The sequence below is a fragment of the Salmo salar genome, chromosome ssa15 (assembly GCF_905237065.1).
Source record: "Salmo salar chromosome ssa15, Ssal_v3.1, whole genome shotgun sequence".
Lineage (NCBI taxonomy): Eukaryota > Metazoa > Chordata > Actinopteri > Salmoniformes > Salmonidae > Salmo > Salmo salar.
This window is the reverse complement of record NC_059456.1, coordinates 73,817,902-73,840,500: the sequence shown is the minus strand read 5'-3', so window position 1 is coordinate 73,840,500 and position 22,599 is coordinate 73,817,902. Positions and strand designations below refer to the sequence as shown.

The following is a 22,599-nucleotide window of genomic DNA, read 5'->3' as shown; positions in this document are numbered from 1 at the left end:
AATAAAATGTTATTTGATTTGATTTATCATTCTCCATATACCTTATATTCCAATGCATCCAACATTATCTGCTATTTGAGAACTCATCTGGTTTAGAAATCGAACTCTTGTTCTCATTGCAGAGCACATTTTTCAACTTTTAGAGAAGATTGTATTGCAAGTTATGCTATATGTGTAGCTATGCCATAAGTATAGGCTAATATGCATATGCAGCTGTTGTTTTTAAGCCTCCATTCTAGCATACACACATCCTTCTATCCACATGCTTTTATTTGTGTTACCATGCAAAGTATATTGAATGTTTCTTTAAGCCTGCAGCTAAATACTTGAAATTAGACATTTAATATGCCAAAACATGATTCAACAATTGAATTCACTGAGAGATAGCTAACGAAACACAAATTGACATTTACAGTAGCTAGCTGGCTACTCTGTAACATTGGCTAGCTTTCAATACATTGGCTGAATGGTCAACGGAGTTACCTCTTCATATGATCAAGACCATTCGTATTGCATGTTGCATATTTCAAGTGCACTCGAAAACAGATATTTATGATATTTTAGTCTAGGAGCTAGCTAGCTATATCTGCTTCTCTTCATCAGACAGCAGCTTGCGTTTTCACAATAGGCTGTGTTTACGTTGTAGATAGAAGCAGGCCGTTGGCTGCCTTCATCAAGAGGGGGAGGAGTTCTGATTGGTTCCAAGTTTAGTAGTTCGGCAAATTTGCCTCAGCGGCGGAGTGTTGAAATATACTTTTTATGAGAAAATGTGCAAGAATTGAAGGTGCCAACAAATTTTATAGTCATCATAAGAATGTTCTACTGTCATGTACAAAAAATTTGCTCCTCCCTCGACGGGGATCGATCAACTTCATGTTTAAAGGCTTCGGCACACCACCTATATAGCCTACTATCTATATAGCCCACCGTTGTGTGTTCCTCCTCACTCACCGTCGTTGAAATATCCCAAACAGCCACCGTACTTTGGCTAAAATAATGATCGGTGTGTTTGTGATGCTACGTTAGCTCATCATGTGAGAAAGTTTGAGTTGAATAAAAAAAACAAGCCATTTATAAAGAACAAGTCTCCTTCTTTAAACATAACATTGGTGATTGTATGTCAATCAAACAGGTCCCGAGGCACTATATGCTAATGACTCAATTGGTTAATTCTGCTGTCTGTAATGAAGTGGGTAGGTTCAAATAAAATTGTATTTGTCACATGCTTTGTAAAAAACAGGTGTAAACTAACAGTGATAAGCTTACTTACGGGCTTTTCCCAACAATGCAGAGAGAAAAACATAAAAATAATAGAAAGATAATAACACAAGGAATAAATACACAATGAGTAACGATAACGTGGCTATAATCATGGGGTACCAGTACTGAGTCCATGTGCAGGAGTAGGAGGTAATTTAGATAGATATGTACATATACCAGTGAAGGCTCCTAAGAGGAGGAAGGGGAGGACCGTCCTCCTCAGTCAATTTCATTTTTTTTAAAGAGGGAAACATTTCTTTAAGTGGTCCTTTAAAGATAAATCTATACTAAATATATTCAAGTCACCAAATAATTGATTAAAACACATTGTTTTGCAAGGAAGGTCCACAGTACACTCAACAGCACACTGTAGGGTGGAACCATGGTATGTTGGAGGAGAGCTAGCTTCCGTCCTCCTCTGGGTACATTGACTTCAATACAAAACCTAGGAGGCTCATGGTTCTAACCCCCTTCCATAGACTTACACAGTAATAATGACAACCTCCGGAGGACGTCCTCCAACCTATCAGAGCTCTTGCAGCATGAACTGACATTTTGTCCACCCAATCAAAGGATCAGAATATGAATCTAGTACTGAAAGCATAAGCATAAGCTAACTAGCACTGCAGTGCATAAAATGTGGTGAGTAATTGACTCAAAGAGAGAGAAAGACAATAGTTAAAGTTTTGAACAAAATCATTTCTTAAATAATGAACGAGAAGCAAGAGAGAGAGAGAGCTAGCAATAGGCTCAGACAGAGGGATGTTATGATAGCTAGCTGGCTATGACTATCCAACATTGGAACTCTTCCAAGTCAAGGTAAGCTTTAGGTTTTACTAATTTGTTGTCACCGGGACCTGCTGATGTAACTGCTAAACTGCTTACTGACTGTACACTGTACTGCATAGTTGCAGCGGGTTTTCTAATGCGTTAGTTCTATTAGCTGACTTTACTTTCATAGCAGCGACATACAAACAGCTCATTCTATTCCTTTTGCATCTACGCGCTCTCCTCTCCTTTTCCCTTCGCTTGTGGACTTCAATGCACAACACATCAGCTGTCTGTGACCAGGAGGAAAAACATTTCCAAGCCAAACCTTCACAGGATAACCGCTAAACACAGCCTACATCGTTGTCACCATATTAGCTAAAGTTACATCAAACTATTTACATGTGATCAGGGGTGTATTCATTCCGCCGATTCTGTTCAAAAACGGAAGGAAACAGAACGAAACGGGGATAAACATACCTGAATTTGTCCAGTAGATATTTTTGTTTGCAACTGTTGGACTAATGATTACACCCTAGATCAGCTAGATGCAGGCAAGAGTGTGAAAGGCAGTATTGAATGTGTCCCTGTCTTGACCTGTGTGCGCCTACTTTGTAAACTTTCATTCATAGGCTAGTTTGTAGCAACCTCATGATGGGTATAGGGAACATTCGAGTATCATGTAGTAGCCTAAACCTATTGATGTTCTGTTGAACTGGGTGAATGGAATATGAATGACAGTCATCTAATATGCTGTAATAGAAAAAAGTATATGCAGATAGTCCGGGTAGCTATTTCGCTAACAATTTAACAGTCTTAGGTTTAGGGGTATAAGCTGTTCTCAAATATAATCAAATTGTATTGGTCGCATACACATATTTAGCAGACGTTATTGTGGGTGTAGCGAAATGCTTGTGTTCCTAGCTCCAGCAGTGCAGTAGTACAGTATCTAACAATTCACAACAACACACAAATCTAAAAGTAGATGTATAAATGTTTAAATATTAGATATTAGTTCAGGGTCCTGTTGGCTCCAGACTTGGTGCATCGATACCGCTTGCCGTGTGGTAGCAGAGAGAACAGTCTATGACTTGGGTGACTGGAGGGACATTTTTTAGGGCCTTCCTCTGACACTGCCTGGTATAGAGGTCCTGGATAGTGATGTACTGGACCGTACACACTAACCTCTGTAGCGCCTTGCGGTTGCTATACCTAGCGCTGATACAGACAGTCAAGATGCTCTCAATGATGCAGCTGTAAAACAAATCTTTTCAGCCTCCTGAAGGGGATGAGGCGTTGTCGTGCCTTCTTCACGACTGTATAGCTGTATGTGGACCATGGTAATTCCTTTGTGATGTGGACACCAAGGAACCCGCTCCACTACAGCCCTGTAGATGTGGACGTGGGCGTGCTCAGACCTCCGTTTCCACACCACACGGCCATCTCACTGATCTCCCCCATATAGGCTGTCACATCGTTGTCGGTGATCAGTCCTAGCACCATTGTGTCGGCATCAATCTTAATGATGATGTTGGAGTCGTGCGCGGGCACGCTGGCGTGGGTGAACAAGGAGTACAGGAGGGGACTAAGTAAGCATCCCTGAGGGGCCCCCGTGTTGAGGGTCAGCGTGGCGGATGGGTTGTTGCCTTCCCTCAGCACCTGGGGGCGTCCCGTCAGGAAGTTCATAATTCAATTGCAGAGGGAGGTGTTCAGTCCCAGGGTCCTGAGCTTAGTGATCAGTTTGGAGGACACTATGGTGTTGAATGCTGAGCTGTAGTCAATGAACAACATTCTCACATAGGTTCCTCTTATCCAGGTGGTAGAGGGCAGTGTGTAGTGCAATAGTGGATCTGTTGGGGCAATATGTGAATTGGAATGGGTCTAGGTTGTCTGGGATGATGTTGTTTATGTGAGCCATGACCAGCCTTTCAAAGCATTTCATGGCTACAGATGTGAGTGCTACGGGGCGATAGTCATTTAGACAGGTTACCTTGGCGTTCTTGGGCACAGGGACTATGGCGGTCTGTAGGTATTACAGAGAGGGTCAGGGAGAGGCTGAAAATATCAGTAAAAACACTTGCCAGCTGATCAGCACATGCCCTGAGTATGCGTCCTGGTCTGACCCTCCGCTGCCTTGCGTCAGAGCTGGCTTACTAGGATACCCTCTTAGTCCTGTATTGACGCTTTGCCTGTGGCTTCTGGTTGGGATATGGACATACGGTCCCTGTGGGGACGACGTTGTTGATTAACTTATTAATGAAGCCAGTGACTGAGGTGGTAAACTTCAATGTTATTGGATGAATCCAAGAAGATATTCCGGTTTGTGCTAGCAAAACAATCCTGTAGCTTAGCATCCACTTCATCGGACCACTCCCTTATTGAGCATGTCACTGGTACTTCCATTTTGAGTTTTTGCTTGTAAGCAGGAATCAGGGGGATAGAGTATTGTTCAGATTTGCCAAAGGGAGGGTGAGGGAGAGCCTTGTATGTGTTTCTGTGAGTGGAGTAAAGGTGATCAAGAGTTTTGTCACCTCTAGTTGCACAGGTGACATGCTGGTAAAAATGAGGTAAAACAGATTTCAGTTTCCCTGCATTAAAATCAATGGACACGAGAAGCACCGCCTCTGAATGTGCATTTTCTTGTAGGCTTATGGCCCAAACAGCTTAGTGCCAGCATCAGTTTGTGGTGGTAAATAGAGAACTACAAAAAATATAGATGAAATCTCTCTTGGTAAATAGTATGGTCTCCAACTTATCATAAGTTATTGTAACATATGCGAGCAAAAAACTGAGACTTCTTTAACATTAGAGATCGCCCACCAGCTTTTAACAAAGAGACACCCCTCCCCCTTAAGCTTACCCGAGCCTGCCGTTCAGTCTAGATGATGCATGGAGAAACCCACTAGAAATATATTATCCGTGTCCTTGTTCAGTGAAGACTCCGAGTAACATAGAATATTACAGTTCTTCAGGTCCCATTGATAGGATAATCTCGAACAGAGGTCATCCAGTTTGTTCTACAGTGACTGCACATTCGCCAATGTTAGGAGGCCGCCTCGCCTACCTCTTTTTCGCCGCCGCTTCCTCTTTTGAGGATTAGGGCCTGGTCCAGAGCAAGCATAGCTATAGCCGCGGGAAGGCCATGCTGACATTTTTGGGGGGACCACACTACAGACGGCAATATTGGTCCGCTAATACAGGACTAATAGAAGGCCAGTGCACCACTTTTGGGAAGAATTATGAAAATAGAAAAATAGAAAACAATATAGAAAAAATACATTTGATTCAGATTTTTCAGGGGGTACTGCAGCACCCTCAGCACCCCTTGGTCCCGCGGCTATGAGCATAATGTCCGGCCGTGCCAGGCAGCAGTCCCGTAGTGGGCATGTGGGCAGGATTGAAATCTAAATCCAACCGAAGGAAAACGGTGACGTCCCCTGTTCCATAAATCTCACAAAACTCTGTTTTGAAAAATACTGACATTATAACTAAAGTTCTACTTATATTTTTTACGCCCATTTTGGGACTACAATTCATGTTTAAGACTACTGTTGATGCCACATAGCCTGTTTTCAACTAGAGAATTTGTTATTTTAGTTCAGCCCCTCTTTAATGCTGGAATCTGTACTTGGTGAAACTGTCATACTCGTTTGGGATATTACAAGAATAAATAAGTTACTTCAAAACACCAACACTGATTTTTTTTCCCCTTGTATGTTATTGCATGCGCGATAGAACAGCAGAATACAGTGCACTCTGAAAATATTCAGACCCCTTGACTTTTTGCACGTGTTCTTACATTACAGCCTTATTCTAAAATTGATGAAATCTTTTTCTCCCCTCATCAATCTACACAAAATACCCCATAATGACAAAGTTAAAAACAGGTTTATAGCCATTTTTGCAAAAAACTAACAAAAAAAACCTGAAATATTACATTTACATACGTATCCAGACCCTTTACTCTGTACTTTGTTGAAGCACCTTTGGCAGTGATTACAGCCTAAAGACTTCTTGGGTATGATGCTACAAGCTTGGCACACTCGTATTTCGGGAGTTCTTCCCATTCTTCTCTGCAGATCCTCTCAAGCTCTGTCAGGTTAGATGGGGAGCGTCGCTGCACAGCTATTTTCAGGTCTCTCCAGAAAAGTCTGGGCTCTGGCTGGGCCACTGTCGTGGAATATTCTAATCAAGTGAGAGAGACTTTGTCATTTCTTCAAACAATCATCTTTATTTAATATCAATGAATTATTGCAATAATGAAACTAATAGCCTAACCTTAACAGAAATGAGTAATCTTGGTTTCATCAAACCAGAGAATCTTGTTTCTTGTGGTCTAAAAGTCTTTAGGTGCATTTTGGCAAACTCCAAGTGGTCTGTCATATGCCTTTTACGGAGGAGTGGCTTCCGTCTGACCACTATAACATAAAGGCCTGATTGGTGGAGTGGTGCAGAGATGGTTGTCCTTCTGGAAGAATCTCCCATCTCCACAGAGGAACTCTGGAGCTATGTCAGAGTGACCATTGGGTTTTTGGCCACCTCCCTGGCCAAGGCCCTTCTCCCCCGATTGCTCAGTTTGACCGGGCGGCCAGCTCTAGGAAGAGTCTTGGTGGTTCCAGACTTCTTCAATTTAAGAATGATGGAGGCCACAATGTTCTTGGGGACCTTCAATGCTGCAGAAATGTTTTGGTACCCTTCCCCAGATCTGTGCCTCTACACAATCCTGTCTCGGAGCTCTAAGGACACTTCCTTCGACCTCATGGATTGATTTTGACTCTGACATGCACTGTCAACTGTGGGACCTTATATAGACAGGTGTGTGCCTTTCCAAATTATGTCCACTCAATTGAATTTACCACAGGTGGACTCCATTCAAGTTGTAGAAACATCTCAAGGATGATCAATGGAAACAGGATGCACCTGAGCTCAATTTCGAGTCTCATAGCAAAGGGTCTGAATACTTATGTAAATAAGGTTTTTCTGTTTTTTATTTTTTATAAATTTGCTAACATTTCTAAAATCCAGTTCTTGCTTTGTCATTATGGGGTATTGTGTGTAGATTGATGAGGAAAACAATGTAATTCATTTTAGAATAAGTCTGTAAAGTAACATAATGTGGAAAAAGTCAAGGGGTCTGAATACTTTCTGAATGCTCTCTTTTACCACAGTGCTGGACATTTCTCTCCTGTTTCATTAACAAAGCAAAAACAATAACAGAGGTGCTGGGAGCCAAAGGTGGCACTGTTTCACCTTATGCGGATTCCAGCTTTAACCCATAGAAAGTCTTACTAAATAGTTAACCAAATAGCTACCCGGACTATCTATATTGACTCTCTTTTCACTAACTCTTTTGACTCATCACATATGCTGCTGCTATTGTGTATTATCTATCCTGTTGCCTACTCACTTTACCCCTACCTACTGTATTTGTACATACTGTATCTACCTCAATTACCTCGTACCCCTGCACATCGACTTGGCTATATACACGGGGTACCAGTACCAAGTTACTCATTGTGTATTTATTCCTCATGTTATTATTATTATTATTATTATTATTATTATTATTATATGTTTCTCTCTGCATTATAGGGAAGGGCCCGTAAGTAAGCATTTCACTGTTAGTCTACACTTGTTGTTTACAAAGCATGTGACAAATAACATTTCAGTAGATCCGCGACTGGCTCCTAATCACAGAGGCAGCATCCTAATTTCCTTCCCTGGCGGATATGAACTCCTCACCCAGAACAGGCCTCAATCTTATCACCGTTTGGGAATCAATGAACACAGAGCTCATTGCACCATGCCTTTGATACTAGCTTTGGAAATAAATCATCACAGAGACAATGACAAAACAGAGCATATTGCATGTAGTACTAGGTATCATGGTTGTATTCTGAGACCCTCATACAGGCAATATTCTTCTTTGGAGATGTTATCTTGTTGTTACCTAGTTGTGCCATGCTTTTTCATGATTTGGTGGGTTCCCTTATGCTCAGATAATGGGTTGTTGTCTGTATGCATCCAGTGGCTACTGAGTTCTGCAGTAGCTGACTTTGTTTCCCATGGAAGTTGTGCATAATAATACAAATCCTTATTTATTTGAAGTAAACAGATGCAATGAAGATGTTGACACATTGTATTATCAAGAGTCTGATGCATTGCACCATCATGCTTTAGCTTGTGCTTATTTCCAGCATCACTCCCCAAATGAGCTTGAAAATTAGAATGAAAATACAATAAAATCAGTGGCGTAGCGCAGTTTTGCTGGCCCCCCTCAAGGTTCGAGCAAAGCACATTTTGCCATGAGGCTGAGAGAAAATGTTATTTTAGAGGTCAGGGATTCTTGAAAGATGGGACAATCTCAACTTTTTTCCCACAAATATTTGTCTTAATATTAGCAACATTTTCAATATATATTTTGAAAAACCAAAGTTTCAGCTATCACGCCATGTAAAGGAACAAGCTCCAAATTACATTTTTTTATAAAAAAATAAAATGAAAACTAACTGGATTTATGTCAACTCCGTCAGACACCATAAAAGGCATTTCATTTTTACAATTATCATCCAACAAGTGTTTAAAAGATTGTTTAATTCTAACATTAGATTATTCAAATACTGTACAATGCATACATTTCATACATTTCTCCGTACTGGTCCCTCGTGGGAATCGAACCCACAACCCTGGTGTTGCAAACACCATGCTCTACCAACTGAGCCACACGGGACTATATGTAATACAAATCTCAAAACTTATTTTGTTTTGTTTTGTCTTGTTTTATAGCACTATTAAATGTTCCAGGGCACATGTCTTTAGTCTTTTGGCATGTTTTCTAGATTTAGAACCTAACGCAAACATTATCCTTTAGCTCTAGCACAGCACAAACTTCAATTGTTTAAGCATACTGTATGTCGCAGATCAGTGATTAAAATGTTGTTTCAGAATATTGACAAAAAATGTATCTTAAGGGGGTTAGCCATCAGTGACGGAGTTGATAACAGATACTCAACACAGACATATTTTTGCCTCTAAAAATCTAAGTTCAATACAAAACATTTGTAAAATATATAGAATTATTCACTTAAAAATCCCCAATAGAAACATAACCATTCTCTCAGATATTTTGGCACTCAGATGGAGTTGACGTTAGACAAAAATCTAACGGAGTTAATGTTTCACGGAGTTGACAAATTATAATTTTTCTTCTTCATTCAAGTGGTATGCACAGTAGCAATTCATTTTTTTCCTCAGTTGCTTTATGACTCTAAAACCTATTTGAACCAAAATTCATATTCTATCATAATCTATCAAGCAGAAGGAATTGACAGTTTATGGTTGTGACCATGGTGATTCCAATATTGTTTGTTTAAATCTATCAAAAGTAGAAAACTTTACAGACCATTTGTGATCTTGTTGAACTACAGTACATGTAATGAGGACATGAATAAGGCGTCCTTATGGTATAGCTGACCCTGCTCTTTCTTGATTAATCAACTGAGTTGACCAAATCTCCAGACACTTCTTTTAGAAATCACAGTTTTAAGAGAAATATTCTTCAAAGTCACAGAAACTATAAGATAATTTTTCAGTTTATATCCATTATTGCCTGTTTTTAGAATTTTAAACGCTTTTTTGGAACGTTTAAAATGTGGATGCTATGCTCCAGACTAGGGCATTTCCAGGCATAGAGCCGACATGGAACTTAATAATATTGAAAGTATATGGAAAATTCCCAAAAGTAATATTTTCCTTATAAAATCCCCCTAAACGTAAATGTTATGCTCAAATAATGCAACAAAATAAAAAAATATATGTATAAAAATGAAGTTTTACTGCTTGACAAGGATTGTCCGGATGTTCAAGAGTCGCTGAGCTAATTTCTTGCTATTCTACACACATTTTTTCATGGGGCTTCTGGGTTCCCCTGCGGGGTGCGTGCTATGCCAGTGAATAAAATATGAAATGTGTGAACAAAAATGTGTTTCTTAATTTCACCTCAAAGACACAGACCATTTGAACAAAAATAGTTTAATGGTAGATGTACCCGCTATGGTCACTGACATTTAAGTTACAATAGCTGACAGCGATACAATTGTTTCTTCCAATTCAAATAACAAATAAGTATTTTACCATAACATTAAATACAATTAAAGACTTTATAATACATAATACGCAAGACTTTGTACACACCTGAACTGTGTTGTGCGATACATTTTGGGCCACAAAAGTTTGGAAGGTGCCCCAAAAGTTTCTCCATCTGCTGCCAATCATGAATATACTCTTACAAGACACAGATATATCAGTAATCTATTTAAACTTCCCTATTCCTTATACTTCCTTATTTACTCTATCTGTAAACTCTTCCTGTATCCGATTCGTAAATTATTTTCCTGTAAACTCTATTCCCTCTGTGCCTGTCGAGCTTCTTCACAGTTTGTACTTTCTGTAACTCCAGTGACTTATTGTGCTCTTGACCTATTGCGCCTACTTTCCAAGCCACTCAATAATCAAATGGGGGGAAATTATATTTTATAATAATAGGAGCAGTTAACATTCTATACTTCATCATGTCCATAATTCAGTAACATGTACATGTTTGTGCTAATATTTTGTGCTGAAGGCCCTCCAGAATTTAATTTAGGTATTTCTTTTGGTTTGTCTTTTGGCTTGAACTGGTCTGGCTTGGGGTGAGACAAGGTTTGGACTGGGGTAGGGACTGCTGGTCTTAGATCTGCACTTACAGTAATCGCTCCTTCAAAAGAGAAAAGACCCTCCAATATCCACTTACGATGCTCACAACATTAATTCTGGTCTGACATGACAAAGATATACATCAGTAGCATGAAATAGTCATGTTGGCTGAATGTCGACATCAGACATCTGGCATGGTATCTGATGAGTACAAACAATACAAAACATTGATACAAATGTCTTCACCGAATACAATGGTTCAAAATATATGGTAGAAAGTTCAGACACAGGAAATTAGTTGACTGGGTTGATGCCGTATTCACGACTGCTTGTATCGAACAACATAAAACAATTTTTACAACGATATCATGAAGGCATGGTTTGACATAGGAACTGAGAGGTAACAGGGCATTGAGTATCAATACAAGCAACTGACCTGTGTAACAATAATCTTAAGGCAACACATCAGAATACAACACGGTAGAAATCCACAAATGTGCTTCAAATAGTGCTCTGTCGAATCAATTTGAAAATGTTTCAAAGTGAATTTGAGTATGGGACATTACTATGTGTTCCAAACATCGAATTTAAAACTGGTTGTAGCAATACAGTGCACAAATAAATAATGTTAACATTACATAAAGGACATTACACTCCAAAATCAAAGGACAGAATGTGTTGTATGAGTTACCTGAATCAATTGATGTGTTTCTCATAGATGGATGGCCATTGTTCAATCACATTAAGTGAGCACTAGATAGTTCATTCAAATACACTGAGTTCAATACATCCCTTCAGTTAAAGTGAGGTTAATAAATAATATAAATCAAAAGTTAAATATATGCACTACCGGTCAAAAGTTTTAGAACACATACTCATTCAAGGGTTATTCTTAATTTTTTACTATTTTCTACATTGTAGAATAATAGTCAAGACATCACAACTATGAAATAACACATATGGAATCATGTAGTAACCAAAAAAGTGTTAAACAAATCAAAATTAATTTTATTTTTAAGATTCTTCAAATAGCCACGCATTGCCTTGATGACAGCTTTGCACACTCTTGGCATTCTCTCAACCAGGTAGTCAGAGGTAGTCACATGGAATGCATTTGAATTAACAGGTGTGCCTTCTTAGAATAATTTCTTTCCTTCTTAATGCATTTGAGCTATCAGTTGTGTTGTGACAAGATAGGGGAGGTATACAGAAGATAGCCCTATTTCCATATTATGGCAATAACAGCTCAAATAAGCAAAGAGAAACGACAGTCCATCATTACTTTAAGACATGAAGGTCAGTCAATCCGGAAAATTTCAAGAACTTTGAAAGTTTCTTCAAGTGCAGTCGCAAAAGCCATCAAGCGCTATAATGAAACTGGCTCTCATGAGGACCGCCACAGGAATGGAAGACCCAGAGTTATCTCTGCTGCAGAGGATAAGTTACCAACCTCAGAAATTGCAGGCCAAATAAATGCTTCACAGAGTTCAAGTAACAGACACATCTCAACATCAACTGTTCAGAGGAGACTGTGTGAATCAGGCCTTCATGGTAAAATTGCTGCAAAGAAACCACAACTAAAGGACACCAATAATAATAAGATAGTTGCTTGGGCCAAGAAACACGAGCAATGGACATTAAACCGGTGGAAATTTGCCCTTTGGTCTGGAGTCCAAATGGGAGATTTTTGGTTCCAACCGCGGTGTCTTTCTGAGACGCGGTGTGGGTGAACTGATGATCTCTTCATGTGTATTTCCCACCATAAAGCATGGAGGAGGAGGTGTTATGGTGTGGGGGTGCTTTGCTGGTGACACTGTCTGTGATTTGTTTAGAATTCACACTTAACCAGCATGGCAACCACAGCATTCTGCAACAATACGCCATCCCATCTGGTTTGGGCTTAGTGGGACTATCATTTATTTTTCAACAGGACAATGACCGAACACACCTCCAGGCTGTTTAAGGGCTATTTTACCAAGAAGGAGAGTGATGGAGTGCTGCATCAGATGACCTGAACTCCACAATCCCCCGACTTCAACCAAATTGAGATGGTTTGGGATGAGTCGGACCGCAGAGTGAAGGAAAAGCAGCCAACAAGTGCTCAGCATATGTGGGAACTCCTTCAAGACTGTTGGATAAGCATTCCAGGAGAAGCTGGTTGAGAAAATGCCAAGCGTGTGCAAAGCTGTCATCATTGCAAAGGGTGGCTATTTGAAGAATTTCAAATATAAAATATATTTTGATTTGTTTAACACTTTTTTGGTTACTATGGGATTCCATATGTGTTATTTCATAGTTTTGATGTCTTTACTATTATTCTACAATGTAGAAAATAGTAAAAACAAAGAAAAACCCTTGAATGAGTAGGTGTTCTAAACCGTTTGACCGGTAGTGTAGTTATCTAGATTTGGATGATTGTCTCGGGACCATACCAAAACTTGATGAAAATATGACTATTTTGTCTGTTTCCTGACTCCTCTTTTTGTTATCTTAATTCGGGTCTATTGAATACTGAAGAACAAAATAGGTAAAAATAAAATACAAAAGGTTAGGTAAGGTAAAATGTGAGGATGTTTGAAGTACTCTATACGACTGGAAAGTGTAATAACTGTAATTGAATTGCTGGAGAGAGTACAAAGGGATGATACAGTATGAAAATGCATGTAAAATACAAAATATGTACACCGAAGCATACATATAAACCCTATATGTATAAACCCTACTTTACCAAGAGTCATTGAACTCTGTCACAAAAGCAATAATGAGTGTAAACATGTAATGTTCCAACTAAAAGATTGACTCAGTCGTCCTTTGTTGTTTCGACTTCTTCAGCTACTTCGGCTGATTCCTTCTCTTCCCGCTCTTCTGGAACAGACATAAAAATCTTCTGGCAGAACAGAGTAAAGATCTCTGAGGAAAGAAAACAGCCATTTCGCATTATTTCTTTTTTAGTTGTCTTTAACACTCCGAAGGACACATTTCATTTGCACCAATGGAAAGTTTGCACCATTTTTAGAAGCACATGTGTAACGATGTATTTTATATGTTTTTTCTTCCTTTAAACCTCTTTACTTTTTGTTTTATTTCATTTTGGGGAAAAGATGGAATGTTTTTATCTGAGTAAAAAATAAGTAAATCGGTGAGAAACCGATTTAACTGGATGTTAACCTTAGACACAAAACAGTTTGCGAAGTGCAAAAATATAAATGGCTGCTAATGGTAATATCAAATAACCGGTCACAAATGTATCTCCAGCCTTGACAACCCATTACATATAGGCCTAGTTCACACTCAAGCAATTGATATATAATGACACATTTGTGATTTATGAGTTTGCCTCCACATACTGTACATCAGTTGTGCTACCCACGTTTGAACTAAGCCAGTAACAGATATCAGAGAAACCACATGACCAGCTCACCTAGGACTTTCTTTACAACGTGGGGCTTCTTCCACTTGTACCCCAGAAGATAGGCGGGGATACCAGTGAGGATAATCCCGCTGCCTATCAGGCACTCAAAGGGAGCTGCCCAGAAGGACACCACGATCATAAAGACACAGCCCAGCACAAACACCACAGGGACCACCAACCAAATCTGCCAGGGAAAATTTGATTAATGTACACAAACCCAACGGTTACAGGATGAAACTAAAAGAAACTCGGCTTCATATCACTTCACTCGTGCTATCTCGGATTGCATGGAAAACATTATTTTTGACTTTCTCCGGTCACTCATTTTAATTGTAGCGTTTTAGGTGACCCAACTAAATTCACATAGAAATGTGAGTTATAGATCTGTCATTCTCATTGAAAGCAAGTTTAAGAAGCGGTGGATCTGTTCTATGTGGGCTATTTCTATGCTTCCCATTCTTAAGTTTTATTTTTGCGTCTTTTACTTTCGGGTTTTGTACACCAGCTTCAAACTGCTGAAAATACAATGTTTTTAGTTATGGAAAATATATTTCATAGCAGTTTAGATGCTACAATTATTCTCTTGTCGCATAAATTAATATTAAGCAAATTATTAGAATTTTACCAAACAGGAAATGGCAGAGCAATTTCTACATAGTACATCTTTAAGTAGGCCCTGTTTTATCATCTTAAAATGCATCCATCCTTACTTCCTTAAAGTAATCACTGATCTGACATGGCATACAGTAACTGCTGAAAGCAATGCATAGGACATCTGGTGTACAAGAGAATAATTGTAGCATCTAAACTGCCAAGAAATATATTTTCCATAACTAAAAACATTGTATTTTCAGCAGTTAGAAGCTGGTGTACAAAACCCGAAAGTAAAAGACGCAAAAACAAAAAATTTAAATGTAAAATGGTGTACACCAATCCAGCCCTACCAGATCAGTGATTAATCAAGGAAGGGATAAAGGGAGGATGCATTTGAAGAATATTCAAACAGGTCTTATTACAGTAATGGTACCTTGATGGGTCTCCTGAGCTCTGGCTTGGTCCAGCGGAGCCACAGCAAGCCGGCGATAGCCATGCCAACACACAGCCAGGTGAAGAAACTGAACAGGTTGATGACTGAGAAGATGTCCTTGGACAAGGCATACAGCATGGACAGGAAACACTGCAGGGAGACATTTGGCTCATGTATTAAACCTAATCTGTAGTCAAATTTAGGGGTAGGTAATTGCATTCTTGCGTTGTATATGTACGTTGACTATAAATTAGCCTTTTTTCTGTAAAACATTACCATGACACTTTTTTTAAAAGACAATAAAAAATGTATTGCGATGGGAATAACTGCTATTCAGTTGCTATGTACAATTTTGGGATGTACTGTATTTACCATCTAATAATCTATGCCAGATTGACTTGAGTTGATGACTATGATTTTAGCCTTGCCCAATTGTGGGTTCTCAAATTGGATCTCAAAATTTGAAACCAATTTACATTTTAAACCAATTTAGGGACCAATGGCAGTACTCACCGTGAAAATGAGGGAGGGCACTGGAGTGAAGAGGTCAGTGTGGACCAATCCCAGTGCAGCAGGGAGCTGACCCTCTCGAGCGCCAGCATAAAACAGCCTATGAGACAGACAGGCAAACCCTCATAATTGAGCATTTTGATACAATCTCCGGGCTTTAATTAAAGTATCAAATGACTGGATTAAACACACACAACCACACACAGATCTACACACACTCTTTGCAGAGTTATCTGTGTGTAGAACAGATACAGACCGTGCTGAGGTGAACAGGCTTCCATTGACCGCTCCGAAGCAGGACAGCCCCACAAAGACAGGGATGAGCCAGGACATCACACCAAGATGGTACTCCCCAAAGATCTGCAATGGGAAAGCACTACCATTCAATACTCCAATTCACATTCAATCTCTTTATCTTTGCTATTATTATGCTGTCCCCTGTTGCATTTTTGTTAGCAAAATAAATGACAGGCACATTATGAATGAAAAGGGGAATATCAGCGCACTGTTTTCCTGCTCCCAAAATATTATATTTTAATAAAGCCATCCTTACCACAGCTACTGCCTCGGACTCAACCATCACACTCGGGGGGATAGTGGTGAAGTAGGCCAGATTGGTCAGTACGTACACCACAGTCACAATGGGCATGGAGATAATGATGGACAGTGGCAGGTTTCTGGAATCAAGGTCAAAGGTCATCAATGACAGATGATGTCTTGGAGGAGCACTCATAATATGTCAGCCAATCCAATTTGAGTCAACTGTTTTTGTGTTTCATTTCATGCAATTTCATGACTGTATTCAATGTGATTATTCTATTGTTATATTGTATGAATGTGATATTTGATAAATTACTAGTACTGTGAATTTCTTGCTATCTGAAATGTCACAAACTGTCATTATCACATTGAAAAACACAGTCAATCGAGGGCAATTAAGCACAATCAAATTGTTAGAGGACAATCATACACATAGTGATAGACATATTTACAGGGTAGTTGTGGTAACTCTGTACAATCCTCAATAAAACCTTCATAACACATAACCCACTGAGCGCACACTGGTTGAATCAACGTTGTTTCCACGTAATTTCAATTAAATTACATTAAACCAATGTGGAATAGACATTGAGAATTGACGTCTGTGCCCAGTGGGAAGTCACCTCTCTGGATTGATCATTTCCTCTGTCACGTAATTCAGGTAATTCCTAAAGGAGAGGAAACAGAATATGATTCATTATACAGTATAACAACATTGTATAAAAAGTATAATATTAGATTAGATTATTAAATCAGATTAGTAGCATAACATCAACCTTCTATAGTCTGCAAAACTGGAAATTCATCTATAGTATATAAGAAGCATCCTATGACCAGATAATCTTTATTGGTTAATGAAAGTCAGATGACAAAACCAGGGTCTTATTCACTGGACACAAAACAGAAGAAAACGGAAGCACACTATTTAAAATTGTCCAATAAGAAGTGCTTGTTTACGCTTTCCATTGCATAACATTTTGAAACATTTTACTATGTTGTAACCTAATACGACTTGGGTGTAAACATGCCCTAAATTGTGTTGCAAAGGCCTTACCAGCCACCAAAAGCAAAGAGTCCACTGTATAGAGCCAACACAATGTTGTCGACTCCCCATTTGCTGCCTTCAAACGCCAGTTCTGGTGTCAGGTATGGCACATCACCTGTTTAGACACAGACAAGAGAGCAGCATTGATATCACTGCTTGGCAAAAGGGATTGACTCCAACGAACTGAGAATATCAACAGTACAGTCAGTATATCACATGCATGAATGTTTGCTGCGTGGAATATGGTAGATACACACACACACATGTCTACACACACACGAAGAATGTCAACAAGAAAAATCACAATTGTTGCAGTGATTTGGCCCAATATATTTTGCCGTTGCACACCTGCTACTCTCTTAGAAAAAAGGGTTCCAAAAGGGTTCTTCGGCTGTCCCTTTTGAGTTCCAGGTAGAACCCTCTATGAAAAGGGTTCTACATGGAACCTAAAAGTGTTCTTCCTGGAACCAAAAGGGTTTTACATGGAACCAAAAATGGTTCTTCAAATGGTTCTCCTATGGGGACAGCTGAAGAACCCTTTTAGGTTCCAGATAGTGTCTTTTTTTCCTAAGACTGTATGTGTGACTACGTTTGAATGAAAGACATGACATTTTGAGAAATAAATGAAAGAAAATATATTTTCTTTGACACAGGCTGCACCCTCCAAACACCTAACCCTGGGTTAGTCCGTCTGCCAGTGATGCACTGAGAACATACTGTCTGGCAGTTGACATTTCAATATGAGGAGGGAGACCTTTTCGATGATAAGAAACATCTATCCACTCAATTATTCACACAATGTCCAGTCCAGTGTTAAGCCTACTATAGAGGCCTACATCAGAGAGGGAAGATGCTGTCAGGATTGACTTTATTTTGTGAAAAAGAAAAAGGTTGTTTTCTACTCCACTGTCTTGTCTACCGCTTCATTTCAGGTGTAAATGGCATGGCTTCCGTTACTTGGAATAGATTTGGAGCATTGCATGGTCCATGTGTTATGTCAACTCAGAGAATCTGCTTTGCATACTGTACATATGTTTTCCTCTCTCTCTCTCTCTCTCTCTCTCTCTCTCTCTCTCTCTCTCTCTCTCTTTCTCTCTCTCTCTCGCTCTCTCTCTTGTCCCTGAACAAGCAGGAGGGCGCATACCAATGAAGCATTTGGTCCTTATTGTCCATGTTGGAATATATTAACATCATCTGTAGAGGCAAACAATGAGACTCTTATAAGTTGTGGATATTCGTAGTCATCCTACATCAAAGGCACAGTTAAAATAAGATGAAAAGGGTGTTACAACACAGCAAAATGGCAATCTCATCAAGATTTCGTAAAACTTGTTTTGTATTCATTTTTAACAAGATCATCTACTTGACCAATTCTGGTCCTATCTCTCCTACTCTGAGTTAAAAAAATAATCATGAATGATATTTTCCCTCTGTCTTTCTCTTCAACTTTATAATCTGCATAAGAGGTAGAAGATGCTAGAGAGAGGAACCTGAAAGAACAGACACCTCTCAGTTTCAGATGGCAGTGTTTTCGTATTTCCCCCTGTCCTCCTCTCTAGACTTCAGAATCTGAAAAGCACATCACGACAAGCTCACCGCCTAGTTTCCATGGCAACCCTACATGCAGCAGCATGTTAGCCGGCGTGGCAGCGGGACCAGATGTAGTGCGAAGGAAAAGATGGCTGCATATTATATCTCTCGGATGGGTGGGTTGTCTTTACATACAACGCTATTTTGCTATGAATTCATGAGGTGGGTGCAGATAGCGTACCTTCATAGCAGATAGGTCTATGAACATATTACAATAGAAATATCAAAATCCTTTTTAGCTTCACTTTGGTATTTTATAAAGACATTGTTGGTGAAAACTCAGATTAATAAAGTACACATAACTAGCTAAGCCGTGGCAAAAGACTTTTAACAAGCACTAACCTATAGACAGGAGGAGAGTGTGTGTCAAACGCGTGTCAAACGCACCCACACATACACCAGTACATGTGTGAACTGGGTGTTTCCTTACCTGTACCGATCTGAATGAATCCAAAAACGATGATTATGATCAGGGCCAGGAGCTTTGACGCAGTGAACAAGTCCTGGACCTTGGTGGCAGCCCGCACGCTGATGCAGTTCACAAAGGTCAATGATGCTGAGAGAGGGAAGCGCAAGGGAGAACATCATTGCACCTCATAAAGCTAAATTGCATATGTTTTTATTTATTTTATTTCATTCATGTCATTTGTTATTTTAGAAAATAAATAGAAGTGAGAGAAGATCAGTGGGGGAAAAAGGTCCCTTAACGGGAGGGATAGTCCAAAATTAGACAAAAAGGAGGCCTGTGTATTGCAGCAATAGTACTGTAGTGAATACAGATGTAGCTGTAACAAATATCTACTCAAGCAGCTGGCTGAGAAAGACCTGATTGGTCAATGTGTGTTAGTATTTGTATATAGTTCACTATATAAAAAAGTATTATCTCTGCAATGTACAGGCCACCCGATTCTGGTGGCAGTGCTGGTTATACTCACTGAGGCAGAGGCAAGCAATGAGCTTGGCGGCACTGTCGGGCACACTGCAGTTTGGGTAGAGGGGCTTGAGCAGGTAGGTGGCGAACACCAGCGACACCACGTACTGGGAGGATGGCCTGATGATCAGCATCTCCACCCACAGCTTGAGAAAGGCGGCCAGCTCGCCGTACACCTACAATACAATACAGTACAACTTTATTAATCCATTTGTGAACAAAAGAGATGTGGCTTCTGCTCATATCTCAACCGCTCCAGATGCAGTATTACACATCACACACACACACACACACACACACACACACACACACACACACACACACACACACACACACACAACCCCCCAACCCCACACACATGTACCTCCAGGATGTAGGTGTAGTCTCCACCCGACTTGGTGATGGTGGTGCCCAGCTCGGCGTAGCACAGGGCGCCCATGGTGGACACCACACCGCACACGGCCCACACCACCAGCGACAGACCGGCCGAGCCAGCCTCCTTTACCACCCCTGTGGGCGTGATGAAGATGCCCGAGCCGATGATGGTGCCGATGATCATGCCCACACCGTTGAAGAGCGTGATGCTGCGCTTCAGCTCGATCTTGCCGCCCGCTGCCTTGGCTGGGGAGGAGGCATCGGCAGTAGGGGTGGTGGCTGCCACGGTGCCGGTGTCGGTAATGGTGGATTGGGACAGAGGCTTGGATGGAGGCTTGTCCGGCGAAGGAGGCTTGTCTGGGTTGTCCGGAACCGCCTCAGCTGCAGGAGGAGGAACGGGTGGGGGGGAAGGGGGAGAGGGTGGGGAAGAAGGGGGTACAGAGGAGAGTTCACGAGAAGGGATTGTTGGCACACTGATAGTTCAGGAGTTGAGTAGCACATGGATTTTACATGCAAATATGCCATAAAGGGAAAGTAAGAGGATGCAAGCAGCATGGGGGGGGGGGGGTCATAACATATCCCTGCAAGAAATCACATTACATTAGAAAACCCTAGCTGACCCCCATACCACCTCACTGAGTAATAGCCTGATAGCTGTGCATGACCAAATACATACATACATATATATATATATATTGCTGCACCAGATCATGCAGCAGCCTATGAGCGACTGATGCAACCCTGCACCATGTGGTGTCTAGGCTAGGCTACTGTGTGTGTGTGTGTGTGTGTGTGTGTGTGTGTGTGTGTGTGTGCTATTCTGTAGCGGTGTACCTACCCTCCATCTTCTCTTGGCCCTCGGCTGCCTTCTTCAAGCTCTCCAGGCTGCTCTGTGATTTCAGCTCTGGCTCTGCCATCCTGTCTTCCTTTAGCCCCCTTCTCTCCTTTTCCTTCCTTTCTTTTTGCTCTCTTCCTCCTCCCTACCTTCCCCTCAGCTGTCTCTCTCTCTCTCTCTCTATCTTTCTCACACCTCTCTCTTTCTCTCTCCTCCAATGTCTACCTCCTTCTTTTACTCTCACACGCTCTCTCTCTCATACACTTTGTCTCTCTCTCGCTCTCTCCCTCTATCTCTCATCCCCTTTCTCTCCCTCTCGCCAGTGTACTACTGTAGTGCAGGAGAGGAGGCAGCAGACCTAGTGTGGTGCTTGATGTGGTGATAGTGATGCTGCTACCTAGCCTACGCCCACTTATGATGAATGATGGGAGAGATAGAGAGCTCAGCTCAGAGAGGGTGGAACTAGGTCATTGTCAGATTTTGGGGCGTGTGTGTGTGCGTGCGTGCATGTGTGTGGCATGTACTTTGATGCGAGCGTGACACACGGACAAAGGATGCAAAAGCTCCGGCACTCCATCTAGTGGCCATGATGGGGAAATCCAATGTCTTTGTTCTCTCTCCCTTGCTGAACGATTAATGGGGAAAATAGAATGGGTCAAATAGAGTGGATCAACATTTATTTGATGGAGTATAAAGCTTAAAAAACACTGTCCAAATACATACAGAGAGCTACTGTATTTCCCTTGGGGTACAATCCTTGCTTCTTACTCTTTGACCTGCTTTAGACCTAACCAATGACTACAATGGATAATAATATGGAGGTAACCAAACATTTTAAGCCCTAATAATATATGGATACGTGTGATGATTGAATAAGACATTGAAACCCTGGCTGTCATATTCTGAGTATATACAAGCTGTGTGTGTTTTACTTATGTCCACTAGATGGCACTCTAACATATGCATTCACATAGATAATGTGGTTATGCTTGTGCTTGTTTGCTGGTCATTTCTGTTTTGCTACATCCAAGCTGCTCGCATAAGTATGTTTTCACCAATGGTACATTTTCATAAAAATGCATTCTGAGAATGAGCCCCGTTCTGTTCATGCGCTAGTATTACTTGCATATCTATCGCACTGACAAAGGAGACTCGTGAGTACCAAGCTCCGTTCCATGGAACATCTTAGCTACAAATGGTAACGCACAAGCCGAGTAACTGCGACCCAACGCAGGGCACTTTCTGCCATGTGTCCGGGGACTTTCCCCTAGGCGAGAATGGAGAAACTTCGTTCTCAGCTAGTAGCCTAGTCAACAAGCCTTCTGAATGCCCGTATGTTAACTGGCGACTAAAATATTTATAAAGGTTGAAGTAGTAACACAGGTTTAACTAACGGTGTGTAACTATCGAAGTAGGATTTTTAGGGTCATAGGATCCCCTTTTCCAACATTGAGCAATCATTGCAAAGACTTACTGACAAATAATATTGTAAGAGTTGTAATTCTAAAATTACTTCCTAAATCCAGAGCAAAATTCTAAAAGGATCATGGGTAAATTTAAAGAGACAGCGCCTATAGGAAAAAAGAACAGTCGTCTTTAAACTAACCTATTC

The 22,599-nt window shown here is 40.6% G+C and overlaps 1 protein-coding gene across 1 annotated transcript; it reads right to left on the bottom strand.

The window, feature by feature from the left end:
* Nucleotides 1-13,019: 13,019 nt before the first annotated feature.
* Nucleotides 13,020-21,402, bottom strand: LOC106572151 (large neutral amino acids transporter small subunit 1). Its single transcript, XM_014146044.2, has 12 exons — nt 20,991-21,402; nt 20,142-20,533; nt 19,782-19,953; nt 19,277-19,402; nt 17,266-17,371; nt 16,835-16,879; nt 16,225-16,348; nt 15,928-16,031; nt 15,675-15,771; nt 15,162-15,311; nt 14,144-14,318; nt 13,020-13,632 (listed from the first exon to the last, which is right to left on the bottom strand). The coding sequence occupies exons 1-12, from the start codon at nt 21,067-21,069 to the stop codon at nt 13,523-13,525; spliced, it is 1,680 nt and encodes a 559-aa protein (XP_014001519.1). The 5' UTR covers nt 21,070-21,402; the 3' UTR covers nt 13,020-13,522.
* Nucleotides 21,403-22,599: the final 1,197 nt, after the last annotated feature.

Coding starts and splice junctions, on each gene's coding strand:
- LOC106572151 (XM_014146044.2), bottom strand. CDS start 21,069: ATGGCAGAGCCAGAGCTGAAATCACAGAGCAGCCTGGAGAGCTTGAAG. Junction 17,372..19,276: donor ATTCATTCAGATCGGTACAG/GTAAGGAAACAC, acceptor GTGTCTAAACAG/GTGATGTGCCATACCTGACA. Junction 16,880..17,265: donor CTCTTTGCTTTTGGTGGCTG/GTAAGGCCTTTG, acceptor CCTCTCCTTTAG/GAATTACCTGAATTACGTGA.